At 43.1% G+C, this 20,484-nt stretch overlaps 1 protein-coding gene across 2 annotated transcripts in view; it reads right to left on the bottom strand.

Moving 5' to 3' along the window:
* Nucleotides 1-1,877: 1,877 nt before the first annotated feature.
* Nucleotides 1,878-20,484, bottom strand: part of ETV6 (ETS variant 6) — a 230,623-nt gene continuing 212,016 nt past the window's right edge. For both annotated transcript variants that reach the window (XM_003797768.3, XM_023517915.1), the window contains exons 6-8: nucleotides 11,702-11,844; nucleotides 10,290-10,390; nucleotides 1,878-2,647 (exon numbers count right to left, since the gene is read on the bottom strand). In XM_003797768.3, coding sequence (XP_003797816.1) covers nucleotides 2,542-2,647; nucleotides 10,290-10,390; nucleotides 11,702-11,844 — 350 coding nt within the window. In that variant the 3' untranslated portion in view covers nucleotides 1,878-2,541. The remainder of the gene's footprint in view (nucleotides 2,648-10,289; nucleotides 10,391-11,701; nucleotides 11,845-20,484) is intronic.

Raw genomic sequence — 20,484 nt, 5'->3', positions numbered from 1 at the left:
ACGTTTTAGATTTTGGAGCATTTTAGATTTTGAATCTTTTGATTAGGGATACTCAACCTGTACATAAATGGAAAATAATGACTACGCTGGACTTACCACCTTCTAGTTGGTCGTCAAGTAATTGAAGGTGTCATCCTGCCTTACATATTCTCACTGGGTATTGCTTTCAATACAGAAATCCTGGAGGCAGAAGGGAATTTCTCTCCATAATTAGACTGTAAGGTTCTTTGAACAGTAAGAGACTGAGTTCTCCTATTTGGGTAAAGTGAGCAGAAGGAGGTGTCCTCATCTTAGCAACATCATGCCCTGTCTCTGATCTCCTATTACTACAAAAGGCTGCAGTAGGAATCCGCCCTTTCCCTTTAGTTCTTACAGTCAACAGCTTCAGAACACACCAGGTACTTGGCTTAATTTCTCCAATTGAGATGCAGTATCAGTCGTCTCAGAGGCTAAAACATCTATCACTGACTCTTGCTCAACACTCTGGAAAGACATCTGTGGTATGCTGAGATCCAGACCAGGTTCAGCATCCTTCACGCAGCCTGAGACCAAACCCTTCACAAGGTCCCTGACCTCCCTGAAGGTAGAATGGGCGAAGCATGTGACAGGAGGCCACCCTGTGTGTCCACCTGTGCTCTGGTGAGAGGCAGGGGCAGAGCCAGGCTGGAGAGCCCTGGGTGGCTCCTCAGTTCCACTGTCCCTGAAATATATGGTTACATATTTGTCCCCTGGGCTGGTGTCCTTGTAAGTAGGGCAAAGGGAGAATATTCCTCCTGCCTGTGTGTCCCCAACATCTAAGTGCCTGTCTCAGAAAAGGCCAGAGGAGAAGCCTGGGGGTATCTGGCAGCTTCTTCTGGGACCTGCTGGGGGTGGCACGTGAATGCCCCTGAGGAGCTATGAATTGCTCCCCCAACTGGAGGAGGAAAGGGGGGACAAAGAGAGAGAGGGTGCTTTGTAAGGCAGGCATAATCTTCTGAAACTGTACCCCAAATGTTGGATTTCTGGACCAATATTGGAAGAATCAATTAGCATGGCTAGAAAAGGAAAAAAAAATCTAAAACAGCTTTCTAAAAATACCTGTTATCATCAACAGTACTAAGGAATGGCACTGCCCTCATTTTACAAGATACTATCAACCTTATTTTGAGGTGAAAAAGAGCCACAAATGGGTCTTTTCTGAAATACAGCTATGAAAGGAGGAAAAAAAATAATGTATCTGAGGAATTTCCTGTCTGCCCAAGCTGGGCAAACACTGGTTGCAACTGAGACTGTGTTCTGGGATCCTTCCTCTCAATGCTCTGTATCCAAGAGGGGATCAGGAAGCTTTTAAAAAGGGCTAGGATTGAAAAAAAAAAAAATCAGCTGAGGCATAAAGCTGACCACCAAGATGGCCTTTGGAATGGAGCAGAGAGGAGTTTTTCTTTCTCACTAGCTCACTAGCAATAACCTGCTTTGGAAAGATACCTCCCCCTCCAATCCCCGCCACACTGCAGAGTGTTTTTACCCAGTTTCTGGCTTGCCAGGCCCACGTGGTCTTTTCATATTTTCCACTTTGCAGCACTTGCAAACTAATCCCAAGCTTCTGGGACCTAACAAAGAACTTGGACAGCCTTCCATGGCCTTCTACCTCCCTTATCTTCTGCCCCAGCTGCGGGGTTCTCACAGCCATTTCAGGGACCAAGGGCTGGATTAGCACATCTTTCCAGAGTACAGCAGCATCAGTGATGTTTTTGGCCTCCCTCAGCTGGGTGGCCAAATGCTGGGACGTGGGTTTGATTTTGTGCTGCTGGCCATAAAGCCCCTGAGTCACCAATTCTGGTTAGGTGTCTACCGTTCCCTGACCCTCTAGGAGAGGCTCAACTCTGCTGAAAGGCATCTGAAGCTCCACAGCGGGCCGGGAGGGAGGACAGAGGGGAGCACGAAAAGAGCAGGAGGGAGAAAGAGAGCTTTCACTTGATCTGTTTAAAAAGCATTTTTTTTTTCTAAGCTAAGACCCAACAGTAACAGGAACAAACCTGATCCACATGGCAGGAAAAAGAGGAACCTGAACCTTTCTGCAAGTATTTTGTTTCCTGACCAGCTGGGCTTGCTATACTTTGTGAGATTTGAAAAAAAAATAATATATATATATATATATGATATATATTTCCATAGGAAAACATCAGATGTCTTCCCCTCTATGAATGATGAAAAGTCAAACTGCATATTCTTAAAAAAACAAAAAGAGAGACACCATGGAACCAACAGTGGTGGAAGGGTGAGGGTGAGGAGTTACAGATGGAGAGATTCCAAACGAGAAGGAAGTGTGACGTGCGAGTCCCAGGCTCGTGCCCTCCGCCAGAATTCCAGCCCCGCCTTTGCTGGGTGGTTTGTCTAAGGTGCTCTGGGGTCCCTCTTGGTCTGCAAGAGAAGTGTCCCTGCCATTTCTGGGTCTCTCCCTTTTCAGCTTGCCTCAGCCCGCCTGCCCCGTCACGCCTCCAGCGATCGTGGTGGGCGAGGGTCCCCTGGCCGCTGGCCCGCTGAGGTGCAGTGGTGGTCCCTTCAGCACTCATCTTCTTGGTAGATTTGTTCATCCAGCTCCTGGGACTCGAGGTGCTCCAGACGGTCTGTTCGGCCACTCATTATTTCATCTGGGGTTTTCATAAACCTTTGAAAGAAGAAATGGAAGAGTCAAGATATTATCCTTTCCTAACATTACCTTTATTCTGAACTCTACCTTCTATGAAAGAAAGGGCTCATCATCTTACGTAGCTGGACAGCTGCTTGACCCAGACATTAACACTAACTTAGCACAACCTAGGAAAAGGTACCCCTTCTTCTGACTGCCTGCAAGTGGCAAATGACTATTAAAGTCTAGGATGACCCTGAGGTAGAGAGCACCCTTTGGGGCTGTTTAGGGTACAGTAGTGCGTGACCATCTGAGGTAAACCCTGGCCTAAGTCACTTATCTGTGTTTCTTATTTTTAGAGACTTAGATTTTAGAAAGGCCCGTGAGAGCTGTCCATTCATTTCCACTCTGGACCGTGAGTGAGCCCAGGGAATGGTATGCGACATTTGAATTTAACCCAAAGGATACCATTAAATGTTAAATGAAAAAAAAAAATTCAATAACGGGACAAGTTAGTGGAGCTTCTGGAAAATGAGAAAGGCAAAAAGAAAGGGAAAGTTTTCCAAGGTGATCAGTGATGCACCCCAAATGCTAGCAATGAATCCCCTGAAGTCTGTGTTCCTCTGCAGCGGGGGCACACAGCGAGCCTTAGCTTCTTGTTCAGTGGGTTCATTTGAAAATGACACCCATGAGGTGTTTTGGCTGCAATTCACAGGGGTCAGGAAGGGAAGGCAGCCTGGTCGCAAGATGTTCTGCCCACACCGTGGGAGTGCCGTTTCCACAGCCCGCTCGGCCCACTCGCAGCTTTCCCTTCCTATATACTCTTCCCTGTACCAAATGAACTATCTGAGAACATATATTTCCTCTCATCCTTCCCTGCTGGCAAGCTACTGATGACCACTTACTACGTCAAGGGCACTCTCTGGCGTGCCCAGTGGGGCCTTCGACCACCTTTACCTAAGAACTCCTACTGCTTTTCCTTCCTGCCTATTGTTGCTGGACTTCTCCACCAGCACAACCTGTAGCGTCTACAGTCTGTCTCCTGCTTTCAGAACCTCCCAGCCAAAATTTCTCCTTTCACATCTAAAGTCACTAATGGCCTCTGAGACCAAGTCCACAGCTGTGTGGTATTTGACCCTCCCAGCTACTCCTTTCTAATTTTGACTACTTTATCATATTTAGCTTCTGATGTTCTACACCAGGCTTGTGGTAAAATACATGTTGAAAGTCTCCATTGGGTAGAAAGTAGAATTAAAGTGTACTCCTCTTCCTTCTAAGAGCTTATGATCTAGTTGTGGGGAAGAGAGCTTCACACGTACAAGGTACGGGGTGAGCATCTCTAAACTGAAAATCTGAAACACTTACGGTCCCAAGCATTTTGGATAAGGGATATACTTAACCACATCATGATTTGCATTTTTTAATACAGGTTAAGGATCAGAGGAATCCGTGAGATGATGGAAGAAGATATCCATGTGTGTTGAAGAAGGCCTCATACAGGGAAATAGACTTCAGGTGGGCCTTGAGGGTAGGTTAGAAAGGCAAGAGTTAAAGGGCTAAACATTCCTGGTATAGGGAATCATGTTAGTGTTGTAGGGAAGCTCCAAGCGTGTATTACAAATCTGGAAGGGAAAAGAGTGGACCAGAGGCACAAAGAGATTGTTGCATTAATCTTGATGTTAGTCATGAGATCTGGACGTCAGCTTCCTTTGCCAGAAAAGCAATGATGACGCTTTTGCTTTTAATCTTCCAAATTTCATCAAAGTGTCTGTCATGGGTAAACCTCAACTTAGGACCTTCTGGCAACAAATTCTGGGAAGTGTAGTTCCCAGGCTTCTGGTCCGGGCAACACAGAATGAAGTGAGAACGGTGCTGAACGGCCAATAGACGATGACTGACTTGGATACGGGAAGAGTCAACTCTAGTTTCAAGGTTGGTTACTTAAAACAGTGGTGATGCCCCTGATGAGTAACAAGAATTCTGAGTGGCAGGAGTTCAAGATCACCCTGAGTAAGAGCAAGACCCTGTGTTTACCAAAAGTAGAAAAACTAGCCAGGCATTGTGGCGGGAGTCCCAGCTCCTTGGGAGGCTGAGGCAAGAGGATTGCTTGAGCCCAGGGTTTGAGGTTGTTGTGAGATATGACACCATAGCACTTTATCCAGGGTGACAGAGACTCATTCTCAAAAAAAAAAAAAAATTCTGAGTGGAATTTCTAATAAGAGTGTCTGTCTTGGAGGCATCACGTCTGAAATACTAATACTAAATACTAATATATGTACTAGTATACTGATATTTAAGTGGATATATCCTTCAAGCTCTTAGAAATTCAAATTTGGAATTTCAGAGAAATTTTAGAGCTGGATATAAAGATTTAGATGTTGTGTAATGGGATCAGTTCATCCATACCAAAAATGTAGAGTGGGAATGTCAAGGAACCAAGGACAAAGTTTAGGGTGAAGGATGAAGAAAGAGCCAGAGAAGGGAGGGTTCTTTTTCTTTTGGTATGGATATTCATGGGGTGCAAGTGCAATTGTGCTACATGGATAGAATACCTTGGGGTGATGTCAGACCCTTCAGAGCATCCACCACTGGAGGTGAGCACATTGTAGCCACCAAGCAACCTCCTATCACTCACATCTTCTGCCCCTTCAAGACTCTATTGTCCATTATTCCACACTCTGCTTCCATGTATCTACATTATTTAGTAAAAGGCGAAATATTTATGTGATCTGAAGAGAAACCAAGTATTTTTTAGCTCCCACTTATAAGTGAAAACACATGGTATTTGCCTTTGTGTATATGAGGTTTTTTTCACTTAAGATAATGGTCTTTAGTTCCATCCATGTTGATGCAAAAGATATGACTTCATTCTTTTTATGGATGAACAGTATTCCAGGAGGCATATACACCACATTTTCTGTAACCAATCTTCCAGTGACAGGTACTTAATTAGGTTAATTCCGTATCTTTGCTATTTGTGAACACTGCTGCAATAAACATATGAGAGCATGTATCATTTTTATGTGTTCTTTTTTTCCCCATTTGGGTAGACACCCAGTAGTGGGATGGCTCCATCTGACAGCATTCTATTTTTAGATCTTTGAGAAAGCTCCATCCTATTTTCCACAGAGGTTGTACTAATTTACATTCCCAACAACAGTATGTAAGAGTCCCTCTTTCTCTGCATTCTTATCAACATCTGTTATTTTTTGCCTTTTTCATAATGGCCATTCTGATTGGTGTAAGATGATATCCCATTGTGGTTTTAATTTGCATTTCTTTCGTGACGAGTGATGCTGAATATTTCTTCACATGCTTGTTGGCCATATGTATGCATTCTTTTGAAAAATATCTATTAATGTCCTTAGCCCATTTTTTAAAATGAGTTATTTGTCTCTTTCTTGTTAAGTTGTTTGAGTTCCTTATTAATTCTGGGTTTTTTTAGTCCCTTGTCAGATGTATAGTTTGCAAATATTTTCTCCCATTCTTCAGGTTGTCTGTTCACTCTGTTATTTCTTTTGTTGTGCAGGAGTTTTTGGTTAAAGTAAGTCCCGTTTATTTATTTTTATTTTTGTAGCCTGTGCTTTTTAGGTCTTAGTCATGAATTCTTTGCCTAGACCAATGTCCAGAAGAGTTTTTCCTATGTCTTCCGGTAGAATTTTTATAGTTTCAGGTGTTACTTTCAAGCCTTTACTCCATCTTGAGTTAATTTTGTATATGGTGAGAAAAAGGGGTCTAATTTCATTCTCGTGCATATGGCTATCCAATTTTTCTATTTATTGAAAGGAGTGTCATTTCCCTAGTGCATGTTCTTGTCAGCTTTGTCAAAGATCAGTGACTGTATGTTTCTTTCTATGCTCAGTATTCATTTCCACTAATCTATGTGTACCATGCAGTTTGGGTTACTATAGCCAGTTAGGCAATATGATGTCTTCAGCATAAGGATCACAAATGATCCTAACCTTTTGTGTAGGATTGCTTTGGCTCCATACAAATTATTTTATTTTATTTTTTACTTTACACTTTATTTTTTAAAGTTTTTAAATTTTTTTTTTTTTATTAAATCATAGCTGTGTACATTAATGCAGTCATGGGGTACAGTGTGGTGGTTTTATATACAATTTGAAATATTTTCACCAAACTGGTTAACACAGCTTTCATGGCATTGTCTTAGTTATTGTGTTAAGACATTTATATTGTACATTTAGAAAGATTCACATGTACCCTTGTAAGATGAACTATAGGTGTGGTCCCACCAATCACCCTCCCTCTACCCAACCTTCCCCCTCCCTCCTTCTCCCTTTCCCCATATTCTTGGGCTATAATTGGGCTATAGCTTTCATATGAAAGCCACAGATTAGTTTCATAGTAGGGCTGAGTACATTGGATACTTTTTCTTCCATTCCTGAGATACTTTGCTAAGAAGAATATGTTCCAGCTCTATCCATGTAAACATGAAGGAGGTAAAGTTTCCATCTTTCTTTAAGGCTGCATAATATTCCATGGTGTACATATACCACAATTTATTGATCCATTCATGGGTAGATGGGCAATTGGGCTTCTTCCATGACTTAGCAGTTATGAATTGGGCTGCAATAAACATTCTGGTGCAAATATCTTTGTTATAAAGTGATTTTTGGTCTTCTGGATATATACCTAGTAGAAGAACTGAAGGATCAAATGGCAGGTCTATTTTTAGATCCCTAAGTGATCTCCATCTTTCCAAAAGGAGCGTATTAGTCTGCATTCCCACCTGCAGTACAGAAGTGTCCCCTTTTCTCCACATCCACACCAACATCTTTGGCTTTGGGATTTTGTGATGTGGGCTAATCTTACTGGGGTTAGATGATATCTCAAAGTGGTTTTGATTTGCATTTCTCTGATGATTAAGGATGATGAGCATTTTTGCATATGTCTGTAGGCCGTGCACCTGTCTTCTTCAGAGAAGTTTCTCTTCAAGTCCCTTGCCCACCCTGAGATGGAATTACTTGTTCTTTTCTTGCTAATACTTTTGAGTTCTCTGTGGATTTTGGTTATTAAAATTTTGTTGGAGACATAACCTGCAAATATCTTCTCCCATTCTGAGGGCTGTCAGCTTGCTTTACTTACTGTGTTCTTGGCTGTGCAGAAGCTTTTTAGTTTGATCAGGTCCCAGTAGTATATTTTTGATGATGCTTCAATTGCCCAGGGGTCCTCCTCATATTTACACTTTCCTTTAGACAGAGTTTCACTTTGTCACCCTTGGTAGAGTGCTGTGGCATCACAGCTCACAGCAACCCTAAACTCTTGGGTTTACAGCAATCTCATACTCCTGGGTTCAAGTGATTATCTCATTTCAGCCTCCCAAGTAGCTGAGACTACAGGTGCCCACCACAACATCTGACTATTTTTTTAGAGATGGGATCTTGCTCTTGCTCAGGCTGATCTCAAACCTATGAGCTCAGGCAATCCACTCACCTCGGCCTCCCAGAGTAGTGGGATTATAGGCGCGAGCCACCATGCCTGGTTCCATACAAATTTTAGAATTGGTTTTTCTAATTCTATGAAACATGACATTGGTATTTTGATAGAAGTTGCATTGAACCTATAGCTTGCTTTTGGCAGTAGAGTCACTTTAACAATATTAATTCTTCCTGTTCATGAACATGGGATGTTTTCCCGTTCATCATCTATTGCTTTCATCAATGTTTTCTTGTTTTCATTGTAGAGATCTTTCACCTCCTTAATTAAGATATTCCTAGGTTGTTTTTTTCATAGCTATTATAAACGGGATTGCCTTCTTTACTTGGACTTGGCTAAGTCATACTGGTATATAGGAACACTACTGATTTTTACATGTTGATTTCATATCCTGAAACTGAATTATCAAATCTAATTTAGCATTTTCTAGATGTAAGATCATAGCGTAACATTGGCAAACAGGGATATTTTGACTTCCTCTTTTCCAAACTGGAGACCTTTTCTTTTTCTTTTTTTGCTTGATGAGGACTTGAGTGTGATGCTGAATAAGAGTGGTGAAAGTGGGAATCCCTGTTTTGTTTCATTTCTTAGGGGGAAAGTTTTCAAATTTGCCCCATTATATCTGATATTGCTGAGGGTTTGTCACATATGGCTTTTATTATTTTGAGGTATGTGCCTTTTATGCCTAGTTTGTTGAGGATTTTTATTAGGAAGGGATGATTAATTTTATTAAATGCTTTTTATGCATCTACTGAAGTGATCATATGGTTTTTGCCATTGTCATGTGATATATCACATTTATTGATTTGCATATGTTGAACCATTCCTGGCATAAAACCCACTTGACCATGGTGTATTACCTTTTTGACATGCTGCTGGATTCAGTTTGCTAATAATTTGCTGAGGATTTTTGTGTCTATGTTTATCAGGGGTATTAGTCTGTAATTTTCTTTTTTTGTTGTGTCCTTGTTTGGTTTTGTTATTAGGGTGATACTGGCCTTCAGGGAGAAGCTAGGAGGCTTCCTTTTTATTCATTTCATTCTGTTCCCATTTTTGTTCAATAATTGAAGATCTCAATTATTATCATTTTTTTACCTTAAGAAAAATCAATAGCTGTATTTTTTCCTCAATATACATTTCGAAAATTCGTCTGAGAAGAAAGATCTCAATTATTTTTACCACTCTTGAATTAATGCTCCTTCCTAATGCTAAAGGCTAGGTTCTCTGAGCTCTTTCCATCCATCCCAGTGAACTCATCTGCTACATAGTGCTGTTTTCTACCTATCTATAGATAATTCCAAATCTACATCTCTATCCCTACCTGTTGCTGTTTTCTGCCCCACCTACCAAAACCCACAGGCTAAGGTCATGTTTATTCATCTCACCTTCTCCCAACCAGCACTGGGTCCCACCAAGTGAATCACTACCAATATCAGAAGTCTACTTCTACCTCTTCTGATCGGTCCCTTCTTTAGATCCCTTCTTCTTCCTCTTCTAATTCTTTCTCCTCTCTTGTACTGTCCTTAGAATCACAATCTATGTGGTAGGTTAAAGGGCTGGAACTCATTATCTGCTAGGAATTCTGGAAAGAGAAATTCTAGTGCCCTAGCTTTCAGACATTTCTGACTATGATGCATTTATAAGAAATACATTTTGTATCATGACTCATATTTCTCCCCACCCTCCCAATACCCCTGAAACAAAATTTTCATGAATCCACAGTCACTCTTACTTCACGTGATGCAGTCTGATTCTTTCAACTCTATCCAATCTGATTCTTATTTCATTTTTAAAAAGTTGGATAAACCCATTAAATCACTATGGGTCATTACCCTGGTTCAGAGAGTAGCTTAGGGTTGGGAGCCTGGAAGCCTGGGTTTAATTTCTTGCTTTGCCATTGACAGTGAGCCTTTGAGTGATCTCTGTAGCTATATTGACTTCAATGCCAGATAATACTATTTGGTCACTGCATTATTTTAAAGGTGAGTCAGACTGTGTGTTTATTTAGGATTGGCTTTATACAGGAGAGACAGAAGTGAAAAAAATTTTTTTTTCTTTTTTTCTGAAATCCTAGTAAACCAGCACCCGGTATCCACCTTGTAGCAATGATGCCTTTGGGTATCACACAGGCAGGTAGAGATCTTACCGTGTCCCTCCTCCCCCTTACTGAAAGAAAACAATATTCTCCCAAAAGAAGGAAAGGAGAAAAAGGAAGTGCTACCTGAACAAAAGCCTTTGTCCTGGCTCCTTCCTGATAATGTTTAGTTTGTAGTAGTGGCGCAGGGCTCTGGACATTTTCTCATAGGTCATGTTTGTTCTGTTCTGTTTGTTCAAAGGAGGAAGAGAGAAAAAAAGCACAAAGACACAATGAAATGAACCTCACAAAAGGCACTGGGGGAACTATTAAAATCAAAGCTGTTCAGCTGCTCCCCGGGGCACTGCCGGTTTGGGAATTCTACCTGCTAACTTGCTGTCTTCCCAGCACATGAGTTTCCACCCTTAGCTTTTACTTTCCCTGTCGCCAAGGTTTATTTACTCCTAAGGTGAATCGCCCTACTCAGAGAGCCGGAGCCCTAGAATAAAGCATATCCCACAGGAACCTCCCTAGGTTCCTTTTCTCATGACAGGGCTCTGCTGTGCCTGAGGAATTTCCTGCAGGTTCCCCTATCTTTGAGTCATCCTCACCTTCTCACCCACACAGAATGCCTTTCTTTCTTTCTTTTTGTTGTTGCAATGACCTTTCTCAAATTTGTGTTTCTGCTGTGTCATTTTAAGGAAGAATTTTTTTTATTTTTTGGGTTAAATTCCTGTTATGGAAGCAAGGACACAGTGGTTCAGAGCCCTGGGGATATGGCACAATGTGGGAGTAGCAGAGGGATTTCTCTCTGCAACTCACATGTTGAAGCGTCTATCGGTGGGGTCTTGCTATGTATCTGGCCACCATCTGTGTTATCTGCTGCCTTCTCAGAAGGCTCAGGCCTGGGCAGAGCTGGGGCACCTGCCTGCCATCTTGGGCAGCAGGTCTGGGCCTCTGCCACTGCGATGTCTTCAGGCTTTGCCAGATCTACCTGTCTGCTGCCCGGATCAGGGTTACATACACCTGCACACGTGAATGGTCTTCTTTACCAGGAAACAATTTGTTTTAAGTTCTAGTCCCTCCTCCCCATTTGGAAAACAAACAGTAGGGCAATCAAACTCCTTACACCATGTGCTTATAAAGGGGTGATCTTACAGTAACGATCTAAGTATTTTCTGTGTAGAAATGGGCTTTTGTGGGAGTTTCTAACTGAGCAGAAAAGCAGTGCCACTTCCCAAAGGTCTCTGGTGAGTCAGAGTCTCAAAGTACTTCCCTTTAACCCCGTTCCCAGTGACAGTAGGGTGGCAGGGCCAGGTCAAGGGGAGTGGAAACAAGGGTTCTCACGATGCAGCTCTATCAATCTGGGAGATGTTGAGTAAATGGGCACCTGACACATGGGACCAATGGAAAGAGGTATCTTTCGTTATTTCCTTTCCTGTGCACCTGTCTGCCCAGAGAGGAGACTTAGGAAGAAGGCAGACACTTGTCCTCCAATCCAGAGGAAAGGACTTTATTTTGGCACTAGTTCATAGAACAGATATCTGGTGCCTTTTTACCTTATGGTTTCCCCACAGTCGAGCCAGTCCATTGGGATCCACTATCCGGAATATTTTGGATTCTTTGTCTTCCCATCGGATGAAGTTTTCGTACCGGCTGTCGGAAAGCAACTGATAGACGTAATCCCAAAGTAGTCGACAGTCTACAGAGGAAAAGGGCAAGAAAACACTGTTGAAAATGTTCCTTGTTGAGGCTCTCACAACAAGAATCAGGAAGGAATGTGGTCTCCACATTTGCCTAACTTCCTCATTTTACAGAGAGGAAACTCAGGTGCATTGCAATGGAGTGAGAGAGTGTTGGAGAAGTGTGACCTTGACTCGTGGGGGCCTGATCCTGGACAACAGCCTTTTTCTTTCTTTTTTTTTTTTTTATTGAATGGTAACTATGTACATTAATGCACTTCTGGGGTACAGTGTGGGGTTTTCACATGCAATCTGAAATACTTCCATCAAACTGGTCAACAGAGCCTTCATGTCATTTTCTCAGTTATTGTTTTAAAACGTTCACATTCTACTCTTAGAAAGATTCACTTGTACCCCTATAAGATAAACCTCAGAAGTGATCCCTCCAAATCCCCTCCAACAGCCTTTTTCCATAGATGAGGACACAGTGACCAGGAAGTCCATGGTGATGACCAAAACCTGAACTTGAACAGAGGTCATATGAAAGGCAGGGAGCAAGCTCTACCTGTGAACAAAATGGCTCTGAAAGTGGGCTAAAAATAGGCTGGAAGGGTGAAAAAGAGAGTGCCGATGTCCCAAAGGAGCAGCATAGTTAAAAACATGGTGGGGCTAAAAGATTATTTTGGATTGGTGGGAGATACCTAACAGATAAAAACGAGAAGACTGGGGTAGGCTAAAACATGGCCAAAAAAAAAAAAAAAATAAAAATAAAAATAAAAGCATGACGAGTGAAATAGTATGGGAAAAACAAAACTATGTGGCCTGGTGACGTTGACTGTAGCAACTGTGGCTAGGATGGTTTTTTTTTTTTTTTTTGAGACAGGGCCTCAAACTGTCCCCCTGGGTAGAGTGCTGTGGCATCACAGCTCACAGCAACCTCCAACTCCTGGGTTCAAGCTAGTTTCCTGCCTCAGCCTCCCAAGTAGCTAGGACCACAGGCGCCCACCACAATGTCTGGCTATTTTTTGGTTGCAGCCGTCATTGTTTTGACGGGTCCAAGCTGGATTCAAACCCGCTACCTTAGGTGTATGTGGCTGGCACCTTAGCCACTTGAGCCACAGGTGCCAAGCTGCTAGGATGGTTTTAAAAAGAAATTTAGATATTTTCATCATAATATACTTAGGAAGCCTTTAAAATAATTTTATTAGAATGGGATCACGGTAGACAGGAACCCAGTGCAAACAAATCTTTTTTTCCATTTGCAGAACTGATGTTTGATCACTGGGTCAGGCAATGCCTATTTAGTAAGTGATTTTAGTGTGATCCAGGCACGATCGAGGCCTAGACTTTTGGCAGCGGGTTAGTAAATTAAAAAGAGACTCTGTGGTCCACACCTTCCCCTTGCTTTCTGGATTTGTGCTATAAAGATAATGCGGTTTGCCCTCCAGCAGAGCCTTTACAGGTAGGTGGAGACAGAAATGTCCCTTCTAGGTTTAGCTGATGCTGGACTGGCCTCTAGGTGACAATAATAGGCACCAGTTTCCAGGTGTTCACTGTGTGATTCTGGAAGTGCCTGCTTTTTATAGCCACCAGTTGGAGTACTGGTAACAGAAGATCAATTATTGAATGCCAAACATGTGCTCGGACCATTCCTAATCCTCAGGGAGATCAAAATAACTGGCCCGAGATCCCTGGAACTCGAACTCTGGGCTCCTGCACTATAATGTTCTTTACTAGGTCAGGGGAGGCCTGGCCTGGCACACCTGAAGGGAAGTGTCCAGCTGAGACTGGGAATACCTTAGTGCCAATATATCTGCATCGCAGAGAAATAAATATACCCTTCCCTGGGGTATATTTACAAGGGAAATTTGGTCAGGCCATCTTGGGCAAGTTTCTTAATCTTCCCGAGGTTCTGTTTCCTCACTTACGAAATGGGAGGAACAACACTGACTTTATTGGATTATTGTACTGGTGATAATGTGAGTGAAGAGACGGCAGTAAAAATAACAGCGGCATTTAGTGGGTGCTATTTGTAGGCCCTGTGCTGGGCCTTCTACAAGAGAGGTCGCATCTGACCCTCACGCCACCTTATGTGGCAGGTGCTGTTGCTATTCCTATTTTATAAACCAGGAAGCTGGAGCTGAGAGGGTTTGGTGACTTTGTCACTGAAGGGCACAGCCTGTGAGTGGCACACGCAGGACTCTAGGCTCTGCGAGACTCTGGAGCCTGTGCTATGCCAGATGCGATTTCTATTCTCAGAGAAACCAGTTGACGTATGTCTGTGTACAGTCTCAGGACTTCCAAAAGCCCAGTTCGGCCCTGCTGAGCGCCCCCTTCGGGAACTCCAGCTTTCTCTCTGAACAGCAGGACACACAGCCTAACGTGGCATTTTCCAGAAGCATCATCTTTCGAGGAACTACCCATTAAGCTTAAGATAACCCTCTATCTTTAGCATCCTTTAAAATCTCCTTTTCTTCTGTGTCACGTATATCCAAAAATCAATGTGATGTGGAATTTGTTGTGTTTCAGAAAAGGACAGATGGTGTCCTTCTTGAAACAGTGATGCCATAATCCTGCAGTTTGAACCCTGTTCTGACAACACAAGCTGGCCAGCTCCTTCCTAAGGCTGCTTTCTTTACTGCCAGAAGGGGGCTGAAGTGGGGGGATCCAACATCATAAAGTACCTTGAGAAGTCAGTGTTAGACTACTGCACACAGAACCACCTAGCTCATGTTTAAGGCACTCGAAAGAAGAAGAGACTAGTTTCCAGGCAAAGGGGTAAAGCTGGCAGAGGGCTCGATCCCTCACAGCCAGCCAGCCACCTCCCTGTCTTGCATCACTTTCACTACAAACAGAACAGAAGAGAACTGCTAGGGTCTGAATGTTTGTGTCCTCTCCAAGTTCAAGGAGGTGGGGCCTTTGGAGATGATTAGGTCATGAGGACTCCACCCTCACAAGAGGGATTAGTGCCCCTATAAAAGAGGCTCAGGAGAGAACTCTTGCCCTGTCACCATGTGAAGATGCAACAGGAAGGCTCCAAGAGCCAGGAATCGGGTCCTCAGCAGATACCAAATCTGCCAGCACCTTGACCATGGACTTCCCGGCCTCCAGAACAGTGAGAAATAAATGTCTATTGTTTAAAAGCCATCCAGTGTGTGGTGGTTACAGCAGCCCAAACAGACCATGACAAGAACCGAGCTGTGGTTTAAATGTTCCAGTTTTTGTCCTACTATCAAATGGCAGATAAATTTAAATTTTCCACGGTCCCTTTCAACTGGAAAACATCTGACAAAACCAAATACTGTCATGTAAAATGTCAGAGAATTAGGAGGAACAAAGGTGGTTTGTGTACAACCCCTCCCCTGTCTCCCTACAGGTTACAGTCATCTTCACTGCAAACAGGCTGAAGACACTTACGCACTCTTCTGGATTGGGAATGTGATTCCTACTGTGTTCATCTTAATAAAATCGAGCAAAGAAAAAACTACCTGCTTGCCTCCTGTCATTCCGTATAAAGACATTTTTCCCACATGAGGGTGAGCGATGTCCTGGCAGTCCTCTCAGTTCTAGGTGGCCCTCCATGGAGGGGCAAAAACTTGAAGGGATGGTTCTGCCATCTGCATCTACATAAAGGCTATGTCATTTTTGTCGTTTCTTTTACTGTCACGGCACATTCTACTTCTCATAAAACAATGAAAGCCAATACAAGAGATTAACCAGCCATTGGGGGCCACATACGTTTATCAGAGGCATCAAACTGGGATCTAGAGTGTTATCTACCCTTCAGAAGGCAAAGGAAGGGCAGGGCTTACAAGAGAACAGATTTTACCCGTGGGCTTCAAGAACATTTGTATCTTACAAGCCTTTTCTTTTCATAAATGTGAAAATAACCCCAAACAAGCTGCCAGCGGATCATTCTAAATGATATTTAATCCAGCAAAGCCAACCTTAGCTGAGTAATAAAAATATGTTGACACTCAAGACATACGAATTACTCTGTCATTGATGGAGGTAGCAACAGGAATTCTGTGGCATAAAGCAGTTGTTTCAAGCTCAGAGTATAAGTGGGTTTTATAACACTATTGACTGTTTTGTTTCTTTGGTTAAAAATTATGCCCAAATGATAAAAATAACTGCCTGACTACACTTTTTTTTTTTTTTAAATAATTGAAGTTCAAGCAATGAGAGTTATTTTTATTTTTAAGATTTGTATTAGATAAAAGGCTGCTCCCCTTTTGTTCCCTAGATCTTTTGGAGGGTGTTACATTGGCCCACCTGGAATTTTTCAGTTTTGTCTAAGTCCATGTCTGTGCAGATATAATGTTCTTATAGCATCAGTGAAAATGCTTAATACTACATAATAAAACTCACCAAATTCTGTAAATAAGAGTTCATCTCACTTCAAAACAAACATGCAAGTGTAAAAATTATTTTTGGATTACAGGGTATCCCATTTAAGTGTGTTTCTCTTAAACTTAAGGCCTTCTTCTGCATCAAGGCATGTGGAATTTGAAAGAAACTTCTACTATTTGGATTGTCTCTTCCATGACAAGTTTAGGAAAGGTTTTAGTGCAATTTTCCAATTCCAGACAGTGATCTCTCTCTCTCTCTCTCTGTGGGTGAGGTGCCCTGGGTATCCACAGCTAAAAGGCATTGTAAAAAATCTCTTCTTGTGGTTAAGGAGAAATATTTTCACTCCCATGTCTGTCTCCTACCAGAGACTCATTGTATAAACTCACTGACCAGAGACTGTAAAAAATGAGCAATTTACACATAAGCAACATGGTTCCTAAAGAAAAAAACAACATGCCAGACAAAACTGATGTTTAAAGAAATCTGAGTCGGCAGGTCGGGTTATTGACAAAGGGAATGTTTAATGATGGCGGTTAATTTAAATTCCAGGAAAGCTTCTCAGAAAGTCATCTTGTGTTGTTTTAACTGCCCCAGTGGACTTTTAAATGAAGGTCTGTAAACAAATGTTCCGAAGGTATAATTACCAACGGGGAAGAGGCTGAGTGTCTCTATTACACTTATTCATTTTTAGGTAATGTATTTTTAAAAAATTTATCTCAAGTTCAGCAACAAAACAGGTATAGGAAGGTACTAAATGAAAAGTTGCTACTATGTTTTGTAGCAGGGCTGGTAAAGTGGGGACAATTCTGTCACTCACCCAGGGGCATTTGGCAGTAACCGGAGCAGTCTAGAGTGGATCTAGACTGGCTGCTGGTATCAAGTGTGTAGAGGCTGGAATGCTGCTAAATATAACACATGGAACAACCCTTAATAACAAAGAACTATTTGGCCCAAATATCAAGAGTGCTGAGGTTGAGAAACCCTGTTTATGGAAACACGGTTTTAGCATTCAGGAGGCCATCTGCTGCATGGCCTTTTTTCTTCCTTCGTTTTAGATTGACTATTACATAGAAAGTTGGTCAGTCCGGGGCTGCCAGCTCCGTGCTGATATGCAGAGGTGTGTTTACAATCGGCAATTAACTGCTTGTGGTTTGCTGTGGCTTAGGAAAACAGAAACCATATGTGCACGGTGGCACGCTGGGGGAGGGAGAAACGGAGGCAAAGAATACAAATCTATGCTTCCTGGCTTCATGGGGCGGGGGAACCACAGCTGCTAACGCGGGAGGACCTTTTCACCTCTGATTATTACATAAGGTGCAGAGAAGGCTGGAAAACACTGCCAGTATCTGAAACGCACGCCATTCGGCTGAGACTCAGCCGGCAGCTGGGACCCAACACCACCCAGCTACTGCTTTGCTCAGATGTGGGTGCAGCCTGGGAGCCCACACCCAGGGACTACAGAGTGGGGACACTATATTCCAGCAAAGTGTACCTGTAATCAAACTGGAATTTCCAGTCTCTCAAGTCCCTTCTATTATTTTCCAACCAGCCACTGTGCTGTTGTTGTTTTATCTTCAGAAACATTGTCCTGAAACTGATTTCTCTTTTAGGGCCCTTTAATTTCTCAGTCATTCACACTGAAAATAAAATGCAGAACTCAGCCACTTGGAATACTCCTGCTGGGGTGACAGATCCTTCCCTCCCCAAGGCCCATCAGGCCCCCGTCACCATCTGATTTGTCCCCTGCAAATATGGAGCAGGCAAAGCCTCTGAGGAGTGGGGGAGCCTCATAGGGGCAAATCTGCAAGGAAAGGATGCCATGGTGGCCCAGAGGGTGCACCATATGCAGGCCTGGGGCCGCTGTATTGGCTGTTTCCACGGCTCTCCCGTCTGTCCCACTCAGATCTCTAGGGTGGCAGCTCTGCAGTGAAGCAGAGCAGGGACACTAGCATGTAGTAATCAACCTACCTGTGCTATATTATCTATTCACATGTTGTCTCATGAACAGTCAAAAGTGCTCAGAAATGAGTTCTGTTATTCTCATTTCTTTTTGAGACAGAGTCTCATTCTGTTGCCCAGTCACCTCTAACTCCTGGGTTCCAGCGATCCTCCTGCCTCAGCTTTCCAGAGTGCTAGGATTACAGTGTGAGCCTACCATCCTCATTATTATGGGTATGGAGATGAGGCCTCAGGGATGCTACAAGCACCCCGGCTTGGGAGATGAGAACTAGATTTCAACCCTGCTGACTCCACAGTCCAAGCTTTTGCCACAGGCCCATGCTGCTTCCCCAGGGACAGTCGGTCGGGAGCTCTAGAGGGTTCCGGGCTCCAGGGGGTCTGCAGAAGGTTATCTCCCTGAGATAGTGTTGGAGGAAGTGGCTCTTTCAGCTCTTACTAAAGAACTGAATCCTTTTGGTTTATGGAGCCATCCCACAAGCTTGTCTTTTCTTTCCTACAAACAGACATTTACACACCTGTGTGCAAAGGTGCTCACAGGTCTGCACAGCCCCCAGGCCTTACCACAGAGGCCCAGAGATGAGACTTGCCCCCATCCCTGTCATCCCAGTCCCTTTAGGCTTTTCTTATATGGTGTCTTTAAGCCTTCAAGCCTGCTCCTGAGGCTCCTTAAAAAAAAATTAAAGAAAAGAAAAAGTCCCTGTGTGTCTCTAGCAACTAATTCACACCAGCACTGAATACTGCTAGGCCGGAAGTAAAGACGGAAGGGGTCAGGATGCAGAGTGGCTGCCCAGGTCCCTGAGGACAAGCCTCAAATTGCCTCCCCTGGTTTCATGCTCTTTTTTCTTCATCTCACACAAGAGGAGAGGCTTCCAGAACTGAGTCTGTCTCTCCACATGAGGGCTGTCTGGGAAGTATCTGGCCATTGTTAATACTATTTTTCATGTCACATGGTTGGATACTCTCTGGACAGCCTTCGTATAACTCATCCACATCAAGAAATTACACCATTTTTGTCAGGTGACAAATAAGCAATACAAGGGACTCGATGCCTCCCCGGTTCAAGCCTGTTTGTTTTTGTTAAGGATGTAATCCTGATAGACAATACACATATGTTTTAAAGTCCCCAAAGGCTGTCTTTTAAGAACCTGAAGGATTGCTGTGAAGCGTATAAGCGGACTGAGCTTAGAAGCAAAGAAATGCTGGGAGGGAGTGCCAGGTCTCCCCTGCGGCAGGACTGAGACCCCATCCACCAGCGATATCCTCACACACTGTCGTGAAGTTTGTGTTTGGGAAGAGATCAGGGGCTTCAGCAAAAGTTACGAGATAAACACAAGAAAGGAAATACTATTTGGACGTGTCATGGACATCGAACAATCGAATCTGCAGAGACTTCTAAAGTCCTCAATTTTGTGTAACAACTGTGGGACTATGTATGGATCTTAAAACAAGTCTCAGTTTACTAACAAATCTTCCTCAGCAGATTTTTGGATTAAGGCCAAGGAAGGGACAAGCCGACCAGGAAATCTGGTAACTCAGGTTTTAAAGGAATTAAATAACTTTAAGAGGAAACAAAATGACTTAAAACATACTCTTTTAAGATTTAGCTGTCTATAATTAAAACTGAAGTCGGAGCTTAGTTTGACAGCATGGAGCAAGGGGGATATTGCCTAGGTCGGCAAAGACAAAATTTGGCATTTAGAGAATGCTACACCTCTATCTCTTAAAATGATGGCTGGCATATAGTGAATCAGTGATAATTTCTGAATAGACGAATGAGTAACTACATAATTCAAATGCGCAAAGAAACCATTTCTTTCAGCAGCTGTATTTTATTTCTGTAGTTGCAACTATTCTGGATTCACCTGCAGGTGTAGCCTGCAGTCCAGAACCTGTCTACTCTCTTCTGTCTTTGTTAGACATGCATGCTCTGTCATCTAGAGAGTAAGGAATTCCTCGAGAGCAGGAGTGTTCTCTACATCCGCATCCTACATCATCCCTAGGATTCCAAGCACAGTCGCCACACAAGTAAGCAGTGCTGTAGAGCAGAGGGTATCACGCTTTTTCTGCAAAGGGACAATCAGGACATATATTAGGCTCTGCTGGCTGTGCTGTCTCTATAACTCCTCAGCTCTGCCTTTGCAGTGTGAAAACACCGGCAGATGATACTAACTTTTGCTAGCCTGCTCAGAGAAGGGTGGGGGCCCCTGACGTCTCACAGCCCGCTCTCCACAACTAACTAAATGGTTGCAGCTAATTTCTAGTAAAACTTGATTTATGAAAACAGGTGGTTGGTGGATTCGGGCCATGGGCTGTAGTTTCCAATATCTGCTCTAGGGACCCAGCTAGGC

The sequence above is a fragment of the Otolemur garnettii genome, unplaced genomic scaffold, assembly GCF_000181295.1.
Source record: "Otolemur garnettii isolate 467f Iridium unplaced genomic scaffold, OtoGar3 scaffold00124, whole genome shotgun sequence".
Lineage (NCBI taxonomy): Eukaryota > Metazoa > Chordata > Mammalia > Primates > Galagidae > Otolemur > Otolemur garnettii.
This window is presented reverse-complemented; position numbering and strand designations above follow the sequence as displayed.